The following is a 24,237-nucleotide window of genomic DNA, read 5'->3' as shown; positions in this document are numbered from 1 at the left end:
ATAACAACAAAAGCTGTTTTCTTTGTTTCTGTCTCAAATCCCTGGTCTTAAAACCAACTTTCCTAACTTCATACAGTACTTTCCTAATTTCTTAAATGTCCTACCTTCCTAACAAATTTAACTGTTTTTCCTGAATCAAGTCAGCTTTGTAAGACCAATTATAAAAGCCCTTTAAAACTGAGTTGTGTTGCTACTGAAATCTGTAGATTTTCTTTGTTTTACAAGAAAAAAGAGATCAGTGTTTATCTTTGTGTGGCCTTAGCAGTCTCCATTCTAGTTCATTTGGAATTTCATTCAGCGGGAGGCATGAAAAATTAGTCACTGTTTAACATTGCCTTGGTATCATCTGGGGTTAAATTCTTTTGCTCTGACTATTGAGACTCGTCAGTGGAACAGTGTGTTAACATTGTCTGTTTTCATGTGCCTGTTTCCTAACAGGTGTTGCAGATGACTCAACCAAATTTACTACTTTTCGTTTGTATAAATAGAATCGAGTGTACGGCGTCATGCACATGCACCATGAGGAGGAGACATGATTTCATCTGTGAAACAGGCTTAGATAAAATCATACATTTTCCTTTGTATGAATTTACCTGTACACTCTGACAGCTGGAGGACTATAAATAGACTGGATCTGAAATAGCCGTAACATGCAACAGAACAAAAAACAGGGCCATCATGGGGGAAGGGGAGGGGGATAACAGATGATGGTAAACATGACGACTAGCCTCGGGTTGCACAGCACAGCAGGGAGGAGTGGGTCTGTGACACCACTCTGTGAGTGAGTACAAGGCTATAGTAGGCATGCTTCTCAAACATAAACACCATGCACAAACAGGTGTTTGTCCTAAATGAAGAGTCACCCGATCTATCAATGTTGGTAGAATCTATGCATTCATATGATATACACTGTATACCTTTGCACATTTTTTTCATGGACTGATAACTTGTTCAATTAACATACCAGTTATTTAGCACAGCATTTCTGATACACATATTTTCTGTGTTAATGACCCTAGGACTAAAATGCAAGCGTGGACAAATGATAAATCCATTAACTAGCCCACTAACACATGGATGCTGCCCAGGCCCATATTTCTTTACCTTGAAAATGAATTGACTAAGCTAAAACTGGCAACTAAAATAATGTAATAAAATATAACCAGCTGGCTAGCAAATGTCCATTATTAAGGACTATAATATTTATCATCTGAAATAATCATGTTTATGCCCTTGACAAACAGTCAGCAAGTCATTAGCTAATAATTTAGCTATGAGCTGTTGTTTTCTCACCTCGCAGAAGAGATATAATATGGCTTTCCACTGCACTGTTTTTTTTACCCACTCCTAATGTTGAAAAGCTCGTCTGTCATACGTGCAAGATAATTAATATAGCTCACAAAAACCTTTCTGCCATTGGCCAAACCTGTGTAGTGCAGCACTATTGTGATGTACATTTTCATGTCATTTTTTTTTTTTTTTTACTTTTTTACTTTTTAAAACATTTCTGGGCCTGTCTTTTGATATATTTTCTTCTCTGGTTGTGAAATATGACTTCTTGAGTATGAATAAAAAGGACATAACCCAGACACAACATCTGCTTGCTCCATGTGCTTGGAAAATCTTTCCATTCTGCTCTTGATTATGGTGTTTGTGTATAACTGTTGTGAGTAAAACAGCAATTAATATTTAAATATTAGATTTGATAGATTTGGAATTACATGGCCTTAACTAAATCCAGTCTCTTGCAATATCTTCTTTCTGACTCAAACTTACTGGCAATTACACACAATTAGAGGTAATAAACAATTAGTGTAATTCAGGGTATCTTTACAAATACTCCATATGTAGCGTCCCCCTAACAAGCCCATAATTGGAAAAAATCTGCTAGTTCCAAACATGGCACATGTTGTCAGGAAGAACGAGATCGTCCGATCAGGACAGGGTCATGATGTCTGGACACTGAGACTGACTCAGAGCTGAGGTTACAGATTGCACTGGTGACAGACTGGTATTAAATACCAAATGTCTGAGCAAATAAGAAGGAAATATTACATCATACATCACCATTGGGCTGTAGTCCTGGACAGCTGGAGCCCAGAAGGATTTGGTGATTTCCCTCTTTAATGACACCCGATTTATGTCTGTGTTAAGACCATTTAAGAGTGTGTTAAGACGTCGCTTATTTCTGGGGGTCTTTAGCCTTGCTCACTCAAGTGTGTACATTGTACACAACATTGTAAGCTAATTCAGAGTAAATTTGTGGCAAAGAAGATCGATTAGATTTACAATTCAGATTATCTTTAGGAATACTGAAAAAGCATATAGTTAGAATAACGGTAAAATCACTGATGAGAAGACTTTGTTATATAAGTCCCCCACATATTCTTGCAGCTGTGCAGCTCTTAATATCTGCTCAGAGGATATGCTCCAATTTTTGTAGAACCCGAAGCTATTTAAACTGGATTCCAAAAAAAAAAAAAGCATATAGACCATTAGCATCCAATCATTTAAAACTAAAAGACAATCCTGTAGTCTGTCACATCAAAAATGTACCTTTCTTGCCCTTGCATTCAGACGTCCTAACCGGACGATGTTTGTACATGAAATTCACAACTTACTTAATTGTTTTCCTTACTGGAATTTCTAATCATAGAGTCAAAAGCACTACATCCTGATCACCTTGAGGTTTATTATAGGACATGTCACTGTGTCAAAGTGCAAACCAGTGTGCTATCAGCTTATAGGTGCTGAGTTGCTGACAACGCTGAACAGGCCGCCTGCCATTGAAAGCCTAGTGACAGCCCCTTCACCCAAATCGAATACAAGCCATGTGTTTCGTTAGGTCACAAGTTTACTTCTCTCTACTATCAAGGACAGACAAATCACCTACAATACAAACCATTAAAGCTTAATAATTACAAGTCTGGTGACATCCTGGTGGAAGGTCATGGGAGAGCGGTCAAAGCAGCTGGAATATATGTGAGAATATTCCCTGATGAATACATAGAAGGGAGAGCATAGCAGACTAATTTTAACTGAATCAAGCCTGCAATGGTGAATAATTATTCCAAGATGGTTTCAGATAATAGTACAGTAGTGCTTCTAAAATGTTTTTGGTGTAAAAAAAAAAAAATTTATGAAGTGCTTATTTTTTTTAAAGCACTGAATAGTTATCTTAAGAAGCTTTAATGTGTGTCCCGAATGCAAGGGTTTAATGACAGTTGCTAGTTAATCTGCTAATTAGCAGCTTGTAGAATTTAGCAATTAAAATAAATCAACCACCAAGCTATCGAAATGACACAAGTGATATAGTGAGTGACTATAAGATCATATTATCTGAGTCTTATATTAAAACAAGCTCACTACTCATAGTCAGTTCTGCAAATGTTTGTAGCACATTATAAAACATAAAATAGGACATTTGAAATAGCTTCTCAACTATCATATGGCGTTGAATGAGCAGACTATTTGTTCTCCTGGGACGTTTCCTAAAATGGCTTTTAGTAAATAAAATGCCAACAAATGAAGTCTTGTGTTTGGGAAAGAAGAAGGCTCATTTTCTAAAGCACCACTACGTTTTGCCTGATTTCACTCATATAATTCAACCAACCAGATAATTACAAAGTACGTTCTATGTTGAAGTGGGTGTGTTTAAAAAGGGTAAACACTAAACACTGTAGTTCTGAGATGAGGAATGCACTGGCAACTCTCATGCTATAATATAAAAGAAACAAGTTTATCTTTTAATCCAGTTGCATAAATCATTACATCTTGTTTGTTTATCTACAACTGTTAATCCTGTGTCATGGAAATTTAAACCAAGTCAGCATCAAATATAAAAGTAAATCCCAAATACAATTCTGAATTAGCAGCACATATATGATGGACTTAGTCCAGATTATCTTAGTCCATGAGAGATAGCTTATAGATAGTCAATGTTATCACTGCTTTTATGGTCGAGAGGAAATCAACTAACGCTTGAGGGGAAATGCAATGGCATCCAAAGTAACATGGAGTTTGCTGTTTAAGTTTTTTATACTGGTGATTTCCATACAGTTAGAATTATTTAGCTTAGTGGTTGAAGCAGAAGTGTTGGTGTTCTGCATATTTACATTACATATGTATCTTACTGTTCAAACTCAATTTTCAGAGACGGTTAATTAGAAATAAATAAGATGCTTGTTTAGCAGTGGTGTTAAAACAATACCTCCTTGGACACACGTTGTGGAAATGTCTAGGCCTTAAGAATGAGCGTCATCATCAGGTAATGTGGAAAAGACACAGATGTGGATGGGGAGATGAAGCCATTATTGCACAAGGAAATAGGCTGAGGGAGGGTAGAGGATGTCTTCACAAACAGACACCAATATGCTTAGGGGACAGCATGCACTGGCTCATAAACTATATGACCAAAAGTATGTGGACACCTGACTATCACACCCATATGTGCTTTTTGAACATCACATTCCAGATTTAGTCTCCCAGTGCTGTTATAATAACCTTCACTCCTCTCACAAGGCTTTCCACAACATTTTGGAACATGGCCATTGGGATTTGTGATAATGTCAGATAAGGAGGCCTAGGGTACAGTCAGCAATCCAGTTGATCACAACAGTGTTCAGGTCAGGGCTGTGTGCAGGTCATGCACGTTCTTCCTCGTCTATGCATACAGGTGCCTTGTCATGCTGTAACATGTGTGAGCCCTATAGTTCCAGTAATAAAATATTTAAATATTACAGCATACATAGACATCTTATACAAATGTGGGCTTTCATCATTGTGGCAACAATTTGAAAAAGATCCACACACGGCTGTGATAGACAGGTGTCCACATACTTTTAGCAATATAGAGTATATGGGTCACGTTTAACATGGCCAACTTACCGTTTTATCAAACTCCATCTCTGAATAGAATCTATACCATGGTTCATTCTCTAAATCTACATCTTTTAGGGGTAAGTCCTGAGTTTACAAAGGCATGGCCACAAGAAATGGAGGACAAAGAGAGAGAAAGAGAAAGAGGACAGTTCAAAATACAAAGATAATGAGAGGAAATGATGCACTGTACATGAAAAATAACAGGTAAAATATTCCAGTTTCCTAGGATTGCACTAGACAAATAAGTCAAATGTTTTAGGAGGATGAGACCAACGATAAATTGGATTAGGTTTCTGCTAGTCTGAATGTCTGGTTTATATCAGCAGTCATGAGAACAGGATACAGGAAATAAGCAACTTCTTTAGACAATGCTGTGAAGTAGTGAAGGAAAGAGGCCTCTCAGGGAACAACCTGTCATGGAATAACAATTCTCTTACTGTGTATTTACTTTGTTTTTACAATTAAAGTAAAAAAAATGGGTGAAAAAAATTTAATAAGCATGCCTGAAGTTCAGTTAGTTCTTTGTTAATATTATTTATTGTTTTATTCTTATCCATTATTATTATGATTCTGAAATAAAAAAAAAAGTCAAAATATATATTATTAAATATAAATATATATTCAAAAATATTTTAGTTTAGTATTAGATTAGTGTTGTCTAGTACAGTATAAGTACTTTCCTCTCTATGCTCTGTCCTCGCCTCAGTATTGATCTATGTGATTGAAGACAGTCAAAAAATATTGAAAAGACCACAATCATCACTATGGAACTATGATTGCGGCCATATGTCATCAGAGGCATTACATAATAATAGCAGTTCACACTCTGAGTCATGTTTCCAAGGGCCTGAAAGGCAGAAAGAACCGCCTACAAACACACACAAAACGCTGACAGCTGGGAAGGCAGGAGGGAGGCATTGGTTTTCATGGAAAGCTGACACTCTTTGCATGCCTGACATGCATTATTTATTCATGATCTTCCTCACAGCTGAACAAAGTGTCATCTTTACACTGTCTGCGAGATCACGTTCGTAAACATTCAGAGAATTAAAGTAGAAATCAATTACATTTTATATTGATCTAAAAGTCAAATAAAAAGAAATTACAATTGACCTACTTTCTCACTCTCTGGAGGAAGTTACGGATTATTCAGATAAAAATGGCTCCAGAAATGATGAGGTCACGATCTACTCATTATTACCCAAAGGGCCAAGATACAGCCTCAGCTGTTCATGTTACCCTCGTAAGGAAAGCAGGGGAAAAAACAGCCCTTTGAGTGTCATTGCATCATGCACACACTCCCTAGCCGAGCCGAGCTTAAGCACACACACTAACACATGCACAGACACAGAGCGCATCGTACCGGCCTCTCCGCCCTCAGCACAGACGACTTCCCTGGCTCGTAGTCGAAGATGCTCCTGGGCTCAGCACGATACTTCCTGGTGTCCACCTTCTTGTCAGGGGGCTCCCACTCATTTCTGCAGGGGACGAAAGCAGGAAAGAACCAATCCACGGTGAGGAGATGGGGTTGCCATGGTGACCAACAAGGGCGCGTTCTGCTTGAGCATCCTCATGTTTTCAATATGCATGGATTATTTTTAAACACCACACATTTTATTCAGCCTTTGCACTTGTAGTAATGGATCACAGCATTAGAATGTGAGAAATGGTATTGTGTGCTTGGTAATGGTTCTGCAAGGGTTTGGATAATATTTGTATGAATATATTTAGTTCATGTTTATGTTCGGCTAAGGTTGGCCCATTTTCGTTTCGTTTTTAAATTATAAATTTAAATGGGCTTGGCTCAGTTTCTCTATTCTATTTTCTATTCTATTTTCTCCATATTCTATTTGACTTGTATATCCCATTCCACAAGTCAAAATCAGTTTCAAAACGAACTATTAGCGGATGTTCCTGGTGTATTAAGATCAGTGTACAGTGGTCCCCTGCGAATTTTGGACGCACCCCGCAGCCCCTGTAGTACCTTAGTAAATTCATCTACACATTATGTCACTTTAATACAATCATTTGTTTTAAAACATTTTATGGAATTTGTTAGTGAAACATAGTTTTAAATGTTATTTCTAACGTTCCTGAACATTCGATCCCGCTGCGGATTCACGCGAATTTTAAGATAATCTGCAACTTGCTGTTAGTTAGGTTCCAAATGAGAACCAGCTAATTTTCCGAGCCGTGAGTTCTGAACCACAAATTGTCGGGGGTTGACTGTAATCCTATAAATAATAAAAAGATGGTCTAAATCCAGGTGAAAAGTAAAAAAAAATTATATATATATATACAATAAAAAAAAAAATTTTTTATTTAAATAATTTTGATGGGACTAATGGATGCAAAGTTATAGACCTGGTTATATATAATTATTGGCGAGCCTTTGCAACGGTGAGTCGAAAGGTTAACATTTTTTATTAATATTGATAATCCCTGTCCAGGAAACTTTTCTGCACTGGTTCCGACTGGACAAAAACCCTAGGACTAGTTCACAAAAATAGGTTTTAACATAACGCAATTTGCAGAAAACCTAAACTTCATAAAGTGAATCCGTTAATAGGCATTTTTCGTCAACTTCCTAAGTTTTGACCCCTAGGATTTCAAAAATATTAAACTTTTGAGTCTAAGAAAAACGGTGTACAAGCTATGGCCATATATGTGTGAAATAATGTTTTTTGGACTGTAGCGCCCCCCTTTGGCCAATTGAATTTATACTTTGTCAACCTCTCCCCAAATTGAGCTCCAACATCTGGCCAAGTCTCTAGGCCGTACAGTTTGGTCTACAAATTCAGTTTTATGGCGTAATAATAATGATGATGATAATAATAATAATAATAATAATAATAATAATAATAATAATAATAATAATAATAAAAATCCCTACAAAAACAATAGGGCTTCAGCACTATGTGCTTGAACCCCTAATACAAATCCAATAGGGTTTTTGCACTACGTGCTTGAACCCCTTATCACACTGCTCAGGCTTACCTTTCTGGCAGTAGAGAAGATGTTCGTGTTGGCATGGAGACTCTTCGCCTTGAATGTTCACTGCCCATGTCAGCAGCACTTTTAGACCGAGGAACACTTCGTCCTGGACAACAAAGACCAAAAAAGTTTACAATATACACCTAAATAACAAACCAAACCCCAATAAATGGCCAAACACAGCAACTTAGAGCACACCAGAAACATTGATTAATCATACAATATATCAAAAAAAAGGACAAGATAGTTGAAAAAGTTAATCTATACTCTAGGAATATAAACAAAAATACTATACATTTACCATAGTCATCCATGTGGGAAGAGCTGTCATCTGAAAAAGAGATCAAAATCAGCAAGAACTGGACTTTACTAGCTGTTTATTGGTGAAGAAATTTAATCTATCATTGTTCATTTGCATAGTAATGTTTATTTTAAATGGATACAATGTATAACAGCAGTGTAAGATTAGGCCTATAAGAGAGACAAGACATTGTGATTCAATCATACAAATTGAGAAACAAATATTTTTTTAAACCATGGTTAGTTTGATAAGTATTTCACATCAAAATATGCATAAAATGCTCAAGGAATAAAACTTAGCAGGGAAGATAAAATAATAAATAACTGTGCAATGTGGCTTGAGGAAAAAAAGAATTGCTGTTAAAACCCCAACATTGATTATTTCTTACGTAACAGCATGTCCTGAAATGTTTCATTCCCCTTGTACCACAGCAACTTGTCAACAACTGCAATATTTATGTATTAAAAAACGACACTGTTTTAGCAAAGTTCAATAGTATTTAAAGAAATGTAGCTTCGGGTATTTCATGTATACTTTCACCAACCAAACTTCTTATTTCTCTTTCTAGCAATGACGTGGTATTAATTTAATTTATCGAGAATCCTTTGGAGAAATATTAAAAATATGCACAAAAAAAGCTAAATAAAAATACTTCTCACTTTAAGATATGTTCTATGCTTTTTCTTCTCATTGTGAAATGCAGCAAAACAATCCGTGATGCTTGAATATAGTAGGTCCAGGTCTTAAATTTCAGGTCAAGTCAAACCAGTAGATGGTGATGTTTCACAACTAGTAACAAACTCCTTTAAATCCTGGACCTAAGATACTACACAGGTTACAAACTAAGCAGAAAGGCCGCAGAAAATATTGCTTTGTGCACTTCTTACCCACCACTGCTTGTGATTTCAGCCATCCACAGCCAACAGTTATTTCCGATCCAATAGTCCTGGACTAAGCGTTTCAATAATTTTAAAGAGCACTTCTCTAAAAGCAATGCCATCTAACGAGCTACAGATGCATTAGAGTGCTGAAACTAGATGCGAGAATCAATCCATGCTTTTTAAATACACTATGATACCCTCGACATCATGACAACTCTTCAGAAATAATAGCTCACCTTGAAAGATTAATGGATCGACCGGTGCTTAGATTATCATTTTACTGACACCAGGGCATTGCTCACAATTGTTGAGGGGAAACCGCATGTTAATTTATGAACATTTGACTTGATGGATTGGGCCTATAAAGATGATCAAGCTACAAGTAGAAGAAACCAGAAAAGGCTTTAGGCCTACAGATGATGTAAGCGCTAATTTAGCCTTCTTTGGAATAAAAACACTGCCAAATGAAAAGTGTGAAACGTGTTCTATTGACAGGATTTAGTTCCCCTGGAAATCCCCTTTAGCACCTCAAGACTTGTCAGTAAATTCCAAAAATCACTGATATCCCATTATACCAAGTGAACATAAAATACATACGTATATCACTAACCTTTTAACAATGCTGAAACATTGAAAGAACTACTACTACTACAATAATAAGCATAATAATAAATAATAATAACAGTAGCAAACATAGAGGTAGTTGTTGTTTGTTGCATTCACAATAAAACCATTTACACTCATTAATCTATTAATAAATACTGTACAAATCAACATTAAACAATGTTCCTTTCAGGTTCTTTAGATGGTTCTAGCTTACCTTAAAGAGGTTTCCAAAATGTATTCTCAGATTATCAGTATGATTTTTTTATTTATCTTTTCTGTCTTCAGTATCTTTTTACCTATGTTGAGAAAATAATCTACAACCACACATAAGTTTGGAAAATGGAGGAAAGAGCATGGTAGATGACAAAGGAGGTGAGCACCTGCCAAGCTGAGAGTGATGGAAAAGTTGAGAGGGTTACATTAAGCAGATGTAAGCACTGAGATGATTTAATGGTACCTCTGGTTTTCAGTGGCCTGTCATGACTCTCTGGGAATATGTAGGTGGGACGGTATGGATTTTCCTCAACGGTTTCTGAATAGGGTGGATGACAAAACACACACTGAGGAGGATGTGTACACACAAACACACACAGACAGAAGTTCAGCGCGAGCCTGGACTCATACACACAATTTCTTACACCCTGATGCACTGAACGATACAAAACAGCACTCATGCTTATGAAAAAAAAGCTTTACCTGGAACTCTGTGGATTTGTTTGAACATGTTCTTGTACCAGTCTTTGGACTTCTCTGTGTTCTGTAAGATATAATGCAGCATAGTCATTATGAATGTATAAATCAGAAATAATCAGATGCGAACTAGTACTGATTCCACATCATTTAAAATATCAGACTGGCACTGAAATGCTTTTTACTGGGAGGTTTGACATTCCTACCCGTACTGGGACTCGGGGCTTCTCCATTGGGACAGGGGACGCTGGGTAAACAGTTATCATCGTTTTTTTGCTCTCCATCTGTGTGAAGGGTCTTTCAGGATCTTCAGGTGGAGGACGGATCTCAGTCTCGTTCAAGCCTTGATCACACTCTCTGTCCTGCTGCTCTACAGCATCTGTATCGCCTGTCAGTACACAGAAAAAGAAAAAGAAATACACACAGGGTGCATACCCTACCTTCATTATATTTATATATACACTTGCTTCATAGGTTTTTTTCTGGCAGATGGTTTAGGGTTGAGCAGACAGTCTGTGTACCTGTTCCGTGCTGTAGAAAAACAGTAGTTGGGTATTCACTGCTGTTTGGTGTGCACAAAGTTGGCACAGTGTCTGATGAAGGGAAATCACTCAGGCTTAAGCTTATTGGACAGTCGACCTACAACCAATAAATAAGAATAAGGAAATAAAACAATGCTGTCCTATTTACAAACCACAATAGGATAATGATGGTGAATTAATTTGTTTTAATTTGTCTCCTTGTTTCTCTGCTAAATCAATTGTTTAATTTGCATATGTATTAAATACTAGCAAAATAATAAATCCTGTCACCAATTTTCACTGATACAAACTGAGTCAGGTCATTTGTTACAAATCTACATATGTTAGACCATATTCACTAAATACAAACTGAAATGAAACCTAGTTTAAACCATTAAACTAAACAACAGTGATGTTGTGCTGACTTACCTGTGCTGTAGCCTTAAAGACTTGGTCTGAATTTAAATCAGCTCTGGGGCTATTTAGCCTTTTCTCTGCCAAATCCGTTTCTGTGGCATCTCCATTGACCGCTCTGTGGCATTCACCTAAAAACAATTCAGATGGTTTAAAGTTTTTAAAAAGTTCTGTAAATCTGCCAAAACCTTTTTCAAATCTAACAAGGTATAAACATGAAGCAATGCCGCCTCTGCTTGGCACTGACCCTGTTTTGTTTTCAATGCTAACCACAAAACTATGCCAGGACAGAGCTGTTTATCCTCAATTAAACGAATCGCCAGTCCAGTCAGGACTAAGCAAAAGGTCTTCAGATGCTAATTCCCTCCAGCCGAGAACAGCGATTCCCGCACAATTTGTGAACTTTGTCATTAGAACAAGGGAGCCTTTGACTCCACTGTAAGAAGTGTTTGTTTCTCTGGCCTTTTTATTCCAGCACAACAATTAAAGCATCTCACCCATGTCCTGGAAATAAGCCAGCATAGTTTCTAATACTCTGATAGCCAATAAACATACTGCACTGTAGTCTCAGCCTCATGTGGGAGTTTAGACAAAAGCTCTCTTTGATACACCCCAGTATATATGGGGGCTCATGGAAAGTTATTTGGGCTGCTGAGCAACCAAGTTGGCAGTCAGTCACAGATGTGTGTGTTCCGTATCAAAACACTTTTTGAGTGCTCACTGAAACATAAATAATTAAATTACACATTTTTTGGACTGGACTGATATGATCAGCACTTTCAAATACAAACACACTTTTTCACATGAGGTAATGCTACAATGTGAGCAGCAACTTTTCACTCACTCTTGGCTGGATTCACAACCTGTTCCTGGGTGATACAGTCTCCATCTTCGACGTGCACTAATGTTGCTCTCAGAGTAACAGCTCCCTTGCCCTTGCACACACGACTTGGATCCAACTCTTCAGATGCAGACAGAATAAGTAATAAAACAAAACAAACAAAGAAATTTGTGATTTTGGTATTAACATATGAATGCATACATTGTGACAAGATCCACATTTAGTTTGTGTGCCTGTTTATGGCTTTTAATAATATGTAATAAACAGCAAAATATTATAATGCTTTAGTGTTGCACGCAATACATTTCAGGACAATTGGCAGCCATCATAGGAAATTTTCATTGTCTAAAATTATACCAAACACAGCCTTTCAAAACGATATTAATCAAAAAGTAGAGTCAAACAGATAATCAACATATGAATGGCTGTGAAACATACAGTACATTCTGCATTGTACAGTGGTCATAACCTTAGTAGTGTTGAGTTAGGAAGGGCATCCAGCATAAACATGTGCCAAAATAAAATATGTGGATCACAAACCTAAATTCCATACTGGATCAGTCAAGCCCCTAAATTCCTAAATCACTCAATTCAAACATCTAAATCACTCAATTCAAACATTTCTGTACACTATAGTCTGAATCTTAGAGGGAAGGTCGCACGACCGATCACATATAAAGAATTTGAAGATGCTTGAAATGTTCTGTGTACAGAATTGGTCCAAGCTCCAAGTGTTTCCAGAAATGTTAATAATTGTAAAAGTCTCATGAGCAAACAAACAAACAATTACTACTTTTAAATGTACAACCTCTTGTTCGAAAATACATTGTATTACCATGAAACTTGTTTTTGGGTGGCAATATTTCTTCTTCTTTTCTTGGTGCTCCCATCACAGAGGACTCTGTTGGCTAACAAAACCTGTGGCAGTCGATGGTAACCGGGGCTTGACTGATCCAGTATGGAATATAGGTTTGTGATCCACATATTTTATTTCGGCACATGTTTACGCTGGATGCCCTTCCTAACTCAACTCTACTAAGGTTATCTGGGCTTGGGACTGGCACTAAGAGTGCACTGGCTTTTGCAAACCTAATGGCTGGGTTGTAAGCTTATATTTCAATTTCTATATACATTTTTACATGTGTATAAAGGGTGACAAAAATTCTATAGATGTAAGTGGTGATTAAATATCCTTATTAAAATAAAATCCTTATTAAATTCTAGGGTAATTGTTTTCACAGACCAGGATCAGAATAATTTTAGGCACACGTTGTCAGCACTTAGCAAAGCTTGTACATTATCTGTTCCACTCAACCGGTGTTGTGTTATGCTTATCTGACCTTGACTTCAGAGATAAACTTTAATTACGTAGCCTGTGTTTGTTATGTGTAAAGGTCGTCTCACCAGTGGGCATCAGATCTGGAGAGCTCTTCATGGTCCTCAGAGGAGTGATCCGAACTGCAGCAACACTACGTGGACTGTTAATGAGAGGATGTGCTCCTATAAAAAATAAAAAATATAAAATGAATTATAAATCAAATAAGTGAGAAGGTACATATTTCTCATTGCATTCAGGAATGCTAAATTATAGTGTGGTCTTTTCAATTTTGGCAGGTGGATTATAATATTAGATGGATGTGTAGCAGTGAAAGAAAAAGATGAAATGCTGTTTCAGTATTTTAGTGCTTTATCAAGTCCACTGAATGTGAGGAAGTTCCTGACATTACACACTGATTTTGATTCACACCCATTGAAGTATTACTGACATGACACAGACATCTTAAGGTGTTTCTTCTTTAGAGTATTTCAGGCTTACTATTTATGGGATATAAAATGAAAATATTTTCTGGGCCAGGAATGGATAAGGCATGATTGTGCACTCCATTCTCTATAGTTTGAAGAACTGAAGCCAAGGAAAAACCAGAAATTTGGTTTGGATATTTATGTGCATGGGGATGAAAGTGAGTGAGCAGAGATGGATGAGGTAAAGGAAACAGCAGGGAGGAAATGAGACCAAGACAATCTCAACAATACAGTAGTCTAAGGGGGAAGCAAAGAGAGTGTCAATGTGTGTTTGCTCACTGACTAAAGCAAGAAATCAACCGGCTGCCGGAAAATATGGGTGTATCACAATGCTGCTGTTTAAACACAATGCTGGATGTGTATAAAAATAACCATTAAGGGGAAGCTGGGATGCCACTATTTGTCAGACAAACATCATAATTGTGAAGCATCTTTTTTGTACTTTTTAAATACAATATTGTTACTTAAATATTATATGTGCATTTATAATACAGAAGAAGCTGCTTATTTGGCCTGTTATAAGTCTAAATAACAAACACTATAAACAATACAGAGCCACTGAGCATTCTTCAGTCTTTTCATATGCAACCTGCTTCAGATGCAACCAGTAAACTCATTTTATTCAGGAAATATATATAAAAAGAGCTATTTTTATATATTAAGGGTAACCCTAGACCCTACTTTTGAAAATCAGGAACTGTTAAGACTGTCTGATATGTTTGGCCAATAAACTCGAACAATATCCGCCTGCTTTCAAAAAGAAGCCATCTGACTGATATGATGATTTGTGAAATGGCTTTTTATAAAGTTTGGGCAAACATTTTTCTCATGGAGTTTTTAGTGAAATTGTACTAAATTCTTGTTAATACTACGATAGCGTCAATTAACAAAGGAGACCTGTGCATATTTCTATTCTAGATGTATTTAACCAGAACCAATCCACCACCAATATGTATTTCAGATACTACCTTGCATCACAAGGATATGGGGGGATGTAAAAAAGCTTACCGGGAGCTGCATCAAACCCCACTGTGCCCCCTGCTGGAGAGCCCTGTGAAGGGAGAGTAAAGAGATCACACCAGGAAAAACAATATATTGCCACAGCATTGTGGGTTTTACACTAAAATAAGATTTATACCAACTACCCAGACACCCCTGAAGAAGCTTCTTGAAATGGTTTTGAATAAAAGTGCGGGAACACTGAACATTACTAATGAGACCACCCAAAGGCAGACACCTACATTTTGTGAATGTACAAGAACATTCTTTGCATTGATCAACACACTGTTTGTTGAATAAAATCGTTAATGACATTTAATGTCACATCCAAACACAAGTTTAATTCTGAGGCAGCCATATTGGGAATAGCCACACAATTACCAAAACTAATTTAGCCTAGTGGAGCCATCCATCAAAAAAAGTCTATTAGAACCTTTTCAATATAATAAAGCCACACAAACACTTCAGATTCTATTGCAATTATAATGATAAGACCCTGGCCAGCATACAGTACATTCTCAGATTTCCTCTATAAATAGAAATCTTCCCCAAGCACATTCAGCATCTCCGTTTACCCCATAATTGTCCAGCTTATTGTTCAGTTATTGTTTATCTGAAAGCCTATTGTTAAGTAATTACAGGTAAATGAATGGTGATGGTTACAAAAATTAGATAATAACATCTATATTCACTGACAGGTGCTGGTGGATTAAAAGTTCAAAGCACAAATCGAGCAAAGTGTTTGTGCTCATGTAGTGTGAATTTTTTCTCTAGGTGCCTGTGTTCCAATGCACTATCACCACCTGTCTGTTGACTGTGTTCCCTTTAGCACAACATTATAAAGCATGGCAGTGACTTGGGTTTAGATAGATCTCTAGTTTGAGGATTCCGATGTGAGGGTTGATTACTGTGGACAATTCCATTGACCATAATCCTGGCCAAGCAGCTTTTGTTTCAACACCATTCCTGGCAAGACAGTCCTCTCACTAGTAACCACCTGGGAATGTGGCACCTACTTAAAATGTGTCACCCACTCTTTGCCCTACCCAACATACCAGGCACCTGTGTGAAGGCATGGACTCTAGTGAGATAATAGTGAGATAACAAATATCTCATACTTACTAAGTATTAAAACTTTCATCAGGCAGACAGCCCACTATTTCTTAAGGGCCTTTTTTTTTTACTAGCAAAAGGGCCAAATATATGGAGGAAGGGGGTACATAGTTTTTTTTCTTGGTCAACACCAGCTTAAGAAAAATTTTGTTAGGTATCACTAGCAGTAGAGTTTGTCATACTGTATTTGCCACAAGCTCATTAAAGTCAGTTAGTCAGATTTCAATTCTCAGAACAGCTGAGATATAACAGCTGTATATTCCAAACAGGCATGTCACAGGTAGAAATCCAGTGATGTCATATGATAAGTAAAAGATTTAGAAATAGCAAGTGAGTATTTTGAGGGAATAAAAATCTGACAATAATCAGATTTTGGTGTCTGAAAATCACATTACAGTCTGTAAACAGCAGCCCATTAGATAGTAGAGCATTCGGTTAGCTAATATGTTTGCTAACATTACCCTTTTGCAAATAATAAAACCTGATCAAATTCACTTTCGTATGAACATCTGAAATACGATTTTTTTTATATATATAACATTTATATCCATGTTATAAAACATTTAAAATGAATTACATGTTAATCCAGAACTTTCCAGAACACAGCTGGAGCACATCTTATACACCTCTAGCTGTTGTCTCTTCCACTGTAGGAAAAAATGAGCAGACTGAAATTTACTATATCACTCTGGAGTCTCCCAGTATGACATCATTGTAAAACTGCAGCATGAGTATACAAAAGCGCTGAACAAGGCGTCTGGTGTACTCGGAGAAAAAGTCGAAAACGAGTTACGTAATCAAGTTTGACTTTTGTCTCCAACAAAATGGCAGAGGGGGCACAGATAGAATAGGGTTAGTGAGGAACACTGCAATCAGCTCCAAACATGGCTGGAAAAGAGAGCATGAGAGCAACAGCCGGCCCTCTTTAATTGAGAAGACCCCATCAGTATGGTAAACATCTTCAACAGACACGCTGGCCTGAAGCCTGGACTGACAACACTCCCCCCACTTCGGCTCTTCCATTCTCTCCGAGCTGCAGGTTTAAACAAAGCGGCGTAAAAGGAAATGTATGCGACTCGTGTCTTTTACTCAGCAGGACTGGATCCATGGATGTCTTATTTTAGAACTCTGTAATCACTGTCAGTAAAAGGAATGATACCAAACAGCTTAGTTGTTTTATACCGAACCTGCTGGGTTTTACTGACAAATCTGTTTATTACTCTAGATCCTGTAAAATACAAGCCATCCTATGATTTACATCTCATGACATGTTCACCAGTTCAAAGGGGTCTTCATTAAAGCAGACTTTTCAGCATCATTAGTCACATGTCTGACCACTGCTGAACTTTCACTGACCAAAGCAAACCATTAAGATTGTTGCTGAGTTGAGGACTCAAAGCAACCAACCAGCAATAATACCCAAACATGGCTGATCAGGAACACAAATAGAGAACAGAAACACTGCCTCATGTAAGAGTCATCAGTGCCATTTAATGCCAGAAACATGTAGTTCATTGTGTGTGAATGGTCTGGAAAGTGAACAGTATTATAAAAATGAGTCAAAGGTTCCTGGCATAAATGTGCTGAGGACAACAAGTGCTCTCAGAGCAGAGAGGACACCGAGCATGCGCAGTGTCACATTATTGGTATGATAAACAGCCTAACAGTGTGGTCTGTTATGTGGTCATTCCAGAAAGCCAGAGAGCCACAATCACACCAAGCATAGCCCACAGTAACGGAGCTCTGAGCTGCGTTTCTAATTTTCATTAGTGAGTCACTATGCGCCTGACTCTTCATTTACAGTTCACTGACTGCAATCCTTAACAACTCCAAACTAATTTAGTAATGGAGAACATACTGGATATGAGTGTAAAATATATTGCATTTATACAGTAGGTTACATAACTGCAAGAGCGCTGGTTTTACACCAGACAGAACCAATTGTATTTTAAATCATGTTCGTGCCGCCCCCTATTTTTCACCTTGCGGTCATATCTTAAAAACATAAAGCCTTAAAAAGTAAAATAACATGAAAATTCCTGTGGTCTTATATAAATAAACAGCATAATGAGAATGGAACCACTAGGTGGGTTTCTACTCAAACGTTTCATCATTTCAAATAACAAAAATAAATGCAAATGAATCTGTCTATTTTTCCATTTACTACAGTCATGTAGATGACATAAATGCAATCAGACAGGACACACCTATTTTTTTGCAATCTTAAAAAAAATAAACTGAACAGCAGCCTAAAGAAGAAATGTTTGTTCCTGTATGTTTTAATTCATTCCATTCATCTATAGTAAATGCTTGATCGTGATCAGGGCCATGGCAATGTTTGATATTACTTTTGTTTAAAAGAAATCAAGCCAAAATTTTTTATATTATGTCTGATAAAGCATGATTGTCCTCTGTTGCCATGTCTGTGATGAAATGTGAAATGAAAAATATGATCTATAACCCTTGTATCATTCTTTATTCACATTTCCCTTCTTCTTTTTTTCATCTTATCTTTATTAAAAGACCAACTTTTCCTCCTATAAAGAATAAAAACATTGTCTTATATTTCCTATATTCTCCGATATTTTAGCATATTTTGAGAATTTGGGGATTCTATATACATTTTAAGTACGGTAGTATTTACATTTCCTGGCAAGTCATATTATTGTAAATGTTCATGAACTCTACTGCTAAACTTAGCCAGCTAGTTAGCTTAAACTAACCTGACAGAACTTAAAGCACAACTTTAGATGATGCAAGTCACCAACTTTAGTCAGAATGAGTATTAAATGACTATAACCAAACACTAAAACAATGTCAATTAAATAAATCAAACTATTTCTGCAGTCACGCAAGTTATCAAAATACTGTTTTGAATCTCACCAAGCTTTATTTATTTAAACACACCAAAAGGTATTTTAATAAAATATTTGCCCTGGGGCCTCCACATAAAAAAAAGTCATTGAATCTTAAAGTGGGGTCAAGGGACTCTCAGTGGTTTGTGAAGCATATAGCAAAGGGTACTGTGCTCCATGAATTTTATTTTGTTAGAAATCACTGCCTGCCGGTTAGAAGCTAACAATGCTAACTTGGAGCAAACGTGTTGTTTCTGTTTAGAGCTCAAGAATAAATGGTTGGAAAAATTCTGGTTATTGTTGTACACATTTGAATAAAATTTTTGCAAAAAAGGGACTATATATTATCAAAATTAATCTGTATTTATTCTTTTAATAACAATGCTGCAATAGACAATGCTTCACCCTTAGACCAATCTTTAAACAACGAACAAATCATTTTGCTTAAAAGTATTTAGTAAATAAATGTGTGTTATTTCAAGCTTATGGATACTTTAAAAATAAACATTGCCACATAGCTTACTCTTTACTCTGCAGTACAGTAACAACACATGTATTGCTAACTTATACATAAGTGATCATATGTATAAACTGTATTTTTATAGTGCTTTATATAATTTATGCAATTCTATCTCCTGGGTCTTATGCTTTGTGTTATCAAGGGGGATTTACACCAAGCATGTCACAGTCTATAAATATTTTTGCACCCTGACTGATGACTGCTACACTGTGGTGATAATTGTTTACACAAATGTAACGCCTCTGTGCTAGAAATATTAGCTGTCTTGTAAACGTGACTAATTGAGCTTGAGCTAAACTCAAATTAAGGGCAAAAAGCTCCTTTAGCTTACTCCATTTCACACTTGACAACATCTTTCCTGATTATAATCCAATTAAACCAGTACCATTTATTTCGTCAGTGAGTCATTAGGCATAATTTTGCTATCAAAGCTCACACACTCATAAGGAATATGCAGCTACTTATTCATGGAACGCAGACTGTGACAACTGTTTCAGAGCCGTCAGTTATGTGACTGAAGTCTAATAATTTGCTTGGGGGATGCGGACTGTTCCGGCACACCTAAAAACAGCTCTCTGATAATCCAGCCATTTCAAGTGTTTCCATAATGGAGGCCAGCATAACACTATGACAGAAAATTCCAGGTTTCACTGTTGAGTAATGATGGGAGCCTTTAAAGAATGATAACACACGAATGTGTCAGATATGTGCACACATACTTGCGAGCCAGCAGGGCCATACTTGTTTATTGCTGTTATTAACCTGCCTACTGCAATTCAATCATGTGTAATGTATTGTACGGTATTATATATCTATATTGTCTTGTGATCACAGAGTTTCACATCCGTGGCTAAGCTTGTATATTGTCAAAATCATTTGCATCTTTAAGGGGAGGTCTCTTTAGACCGTTCTCTCGCCCTCATCATGCCAGCTGCAAAACAGGCTGCCACGCAAGCAAGAAGTGAAAAGAGCAATCTGTCAGCGCAATCTAAATGGAGCCGTAAATTGTTTGTTCATCACCTTGTTTATCTTAATTTATCAGCATGGTGCTGTGCACACATAAACCTTTTAAACCTAGACACACACACACACACACACACACACACACACACACACACACACACACACACACACACACAAACAAACAAACACACCGAGCCCCACTATCACACATGGTGCAGCCAATATTGGTGAAGGAGGTTGAGTGGGAAGACAGTAGACTCAAGGTTGCTAGGCAATCTGAGGTAATCAAACACGGAGAGATCCAATCACATGTTAATGGCTGATTCCACATCTGGAAAAGGGTCCTCAATCATTTCAATGCTGGTATAGTGAAACATGCATGCCATTAGCTGAACAATCGAAATTCTACATATTGGTTACGACAACAATTGGCCCCATCTATCAACCTGAATTAGGCTGAATTTATTTCTTAAAAACTCACAAAAGAGCTGAAATATGGTATTTATGAAAATCCTGTTAGTTTCAGAAAAATATTTGAATCCTATGACAGCTTCTTGAATTTGTCTTCAAATCATACAATGTGCATTAGGTATGTCAATCTTAAATATGGTTTATGCTGTCAAATGTAAAGCTAATTTATTACAATGCTTTCCAATATTCTCACAAAAAGGTACACAAATGTACATTTAATTGTGTATTTTTTTGTGAAACTATTGTGAAACTATTTCTTACATCAATTACTCTAATTGTGGTGGGAATGTGTCATTTTGGCTTACTGAAAAATGTATTTACCATTAAAAAAAATAAAGATTTAATCATTTTAGAAATGTATTAAAAGATGAATAATAATATCCATTAATATTATATACTGTATACACAAAGTGTTGTATTTAGGAGTAAAGTAAGAATATATAATATTACAATATTAGCGCAAAAAAAAATATTTTAAAAAAATCTGGAATTGTGACAAAATTACTACACCTGCAGTCTTTATTTTAAAAAAAGTCATCTTTAGTATTGTCCAGACATACATCCTAATCTATAACACAAATCAAAAGCATTACCAAAGGTCTGTAATTTGTTGAAGACAAATCATTGTGCCTGTGTTTCAACTCACTGCACTAAACACAAGTAACTTGACTCTATACAACAGTTATAAAAAATTTAACAGTCAACAGAAATTATTCATCAGCCTAGGGACACTGTAATCCCGATAGTCTAGCATTGGAATTTTACCCGAATGTCATAATTTAGTATAGTTGATTTATCTATTTAATAATGTGTATAAATGCATGCACATACGGTATTTTAGGAGAAAACCCGGACCTCTAAATATTTTTATTCTAAAGAAACACTCCTACATGAAAGCTTTCCGCCAAACATAAATGTGATTCTAATAAAATGAAGCACTATATTACAAACAGCTGTATTCCTGCTCATTCATATAATTATCCAGGTAACCAACCACTGTAATCTCAGAGTCCTGGTCTTGCCCGACACGAGTGAAACCTGATGTGGTCTTTTATTGTTGTAGCCCATCCACTTCAAGGTTCATCACGGTGTTCTTTTAGAGATGCTGTTCTGCTCACCATGCTTTTAAATAGTGCTTATTTCAGTTGAGTACACACATAATTGGTGACCATGCACACACATTCATACATTCAAGCAATTTTAAAACCCATCCGTGTTTTTTTGGGAAACGGAGAACTTCAGAGAACATCTCAGACACATCAGACATGCCAACTCCACACAGACAGTAACCTGAGCTCAGGATTGATCCACCAAACCTGGAGCTCTGAAGTGGCAACACTACCAACTGTTACACTGTGTCACCCCCATTATAAGTCACTGTTAAAAATATTAATAGAACATCACTCAATTATCATTTCTCTTTTCAAAATAATTTTCTTTGTATTATATTACAGCGGCCCTTTAATGTTATTGCAACACAAGAACAAACAAGAAAAATCTACAGCATGAATACAAGGTTGTTACACAATAGATAAACAGATCTGTTGGGATACTGCATCTACCTTTAAAAAGCTAGACGAAATTCATTAAACATTTTGCTGAAAATCCCATTTCTACAGCCATCGTTTGCTTGATGCCTCTTTTACAGCTGAACAGAAAACTCCTGCATCTCTCGTTTCATTGACTGACTGGACCACCTCTGGGAATTTCAGATCACTTGTATTACATCCAAAATGAGACACATTTCCTTTAAAGTAATCTAACATCCTTCCTGAAATATATCCTCAAAATATCCTTCATCAAGTGTACAAGACGCCTAAAAACAACGGTCTTAAGATGTGACCTTACAAGGCATCATGTCTGAAACACTGCTCAGTTTGCATGTTTAATATGCAGAAGCAAAAAGCTTCAAAATGCTGAAGTGATACTCAACTTCACCACAGGCAGATTGCCTTTCACCTCTGACCTTACTTTCTTTTTTACCTTTTGCTTTACAGCATCTCCCACAAATTAATTTTCCTACGAGCCACAAGTTTGGATACTGCTATTTATAAGGCCTGAGTGAAATAATCAAACCACAACACTGCAATTACATTACTACATCCTTTGATTGTACTATGTCTTGAAATGTTATTATCTGTTGGATTACAAGAATGAAGGGATTCTTCACAACACCCATAAACTGTTTAACATCTGCATCATTCACCCTGGAAAAAATATTTTATACTTTTATCTAGATACTATGCAAATGGGCAGCACCATGAACCCTCCCTCCACTTACTGGTTGCATAAAACAGCATAATATAGTTTATTGTTTATTATGTAAACTTATTTCTAACTTACTTCATTTCCAAACTGGATTACTAAATCATTTCAACGCAAAGCGGTGAACTTCAGCAAAATGTTTAACCTCAAAAAAACCTTCTTTTTTTTGTAAAAATAAATAAATAAATAAATCGTAAATAAAATTCCCCTCCCTGGCATCCCTGTTCAGGAAGTCCTTAAATTTATCAGCACACAATAAAATATTTAGTGAGGGCTTAGATCATGGTGGTTTTATGGTGCAGCTCAATGGCTCACAGCTCCAGGTTCCCCAGTTTGATCCTAAGCTCAGGTTACTTTGTATGTGTGCGAATGTGAGTTTCACGTGTTCTCCTGGGCTCTAAGTTGGTTTCCTCCTTCATCCTAAAAGCATGCAGGTGGACTTGTGACACTAAATGAGTGAGTGTGTGCACGATTATAGACCAGCATCTTATCCAGGATATATTCCTACCATACTTCCAGTGTTTCTGTGATAGGCACTTGATCAACCACAAACCTGACCAGTGCTTACTGAATATGATAGAATGAATGAACAAATGAATGAATGAATGAATGAATGAATGAATGAATGAATGAATGAATGAATGAATGAATGAATGAAATGAGTCTTGCTATCTTCTAAGTGCTCGGCAGTGTAATCCCAAATGTACAACAGTAATCCAGTCAACACATTATTTATTTAAAAGAAGGAGTGATGAGGCTACATTGATTAAAAACAACAGTGTGAACCCTGCCATGGTCGAGTTCATTCATATTAAAATTAAGTCTAACTTTTCCACACCTCATGCCTTGCCTAATGAGTCTTTGAAAAAAATTTTTTAGTACAGATGGCACCCCAGCAGCTCGAGCTGCCCTTATAAGAGCATGCTGGTCTGGATGCTCTCCTAATCCAATACCGCATTATCTGCATGCCATTAGAGCAGCTCAACTGCTACAAAAAGAAAACTTCAAATCTATAGATTCAATGTCTGCATCAACATCAAGTGTAGGCTTCTTTTTCCTTTTTTTTGCACAAGTGTGCACTTTTTATTTTTTGCTTATCTATAACATGCACTGGATCAC

General features: G+C 36.7%; 1 protein-coding gene across 6 annotated transcripts in view; it reads right to left on the bottom strand.

Moving 5' to 3' along the window:
• Nucleotides 1-24,237, bottom strand: part of sorbs1 (sorbin and SH3 domain containing 1) — a 47,972-nt gene that overhangs the window by 23,066 nt on the left and 669 nt on the right. For 4 of the 6 annotated variants that reach the window (XM_083538501.1, XM_083538496.1, XM_083538500.1 and 1 more), the window contains exons 2-13: nt 14,941-14,983; nt 13,534-13,629; nt 12,133-12,249; nt 11,304-11,419; nt 10,875-10,992; nt 10,560-10,741; nt 10,360-10,420; nt 10,121-10,195; nt 8,177-8,206; nt 7,879-7,981; nt 6,245-6,359; nt 4,888-4,965 (exon numbers count right to left, since the gene is read on the bottom strand). In XM_083538501.1, the coding sequence (XP_083394627.1) occupies nt 4,888-4,965; nt 6,245-6,359; nt 7,879-7,981; nt 8,177-8,206; nt 10,121-10,195; nt 10,360-10,420; nt 10,560-10,741; nt 10,875-10,992; nt 11,304-11,419; nt 12,133-12,249; nt 13,534-13,564 (1,026 nt within the window). In that variant the 5' untranslated portion in view covers nt 13,565-13,629; nt 14,941-14,983. Of the gene's footprint in view, nt 1-4,887; nt 4,966-6,244; nt 6,360-7,878; nt 7,982-8,176; nt 8,207-10,120; nt 10,196-10,359; nt 10,421-10,559; nt 10,742-10,874; nt 10,993-11,303; nt 11,420-12,132; nt 12,250-13,533; nt 13,630-14,940; nt 14,984-22,415; nt 22,484-24,237 lie in introns of those variants that run through there. The other 2 variants (XM_083538497.1, XM_083538498.1) reach the window with 2 other exon arrangements.

The sequence above is a fragment of the Silurus aristotelis genome (genome assembly GCF_946808225.1).
Source record: "Silurus aristotelis genome assembly, chromosome: 4".
NCBI lineage: Eukaryota > Metazoa > Chordata > Actinopteri > Siluriformes > Siluridae > Silurus > Silurus aristotelis.
Note: the sequence above shows the minus strand (reverse complement) of the source record. Positions and strands in the feature narration are given on the sequence as shown.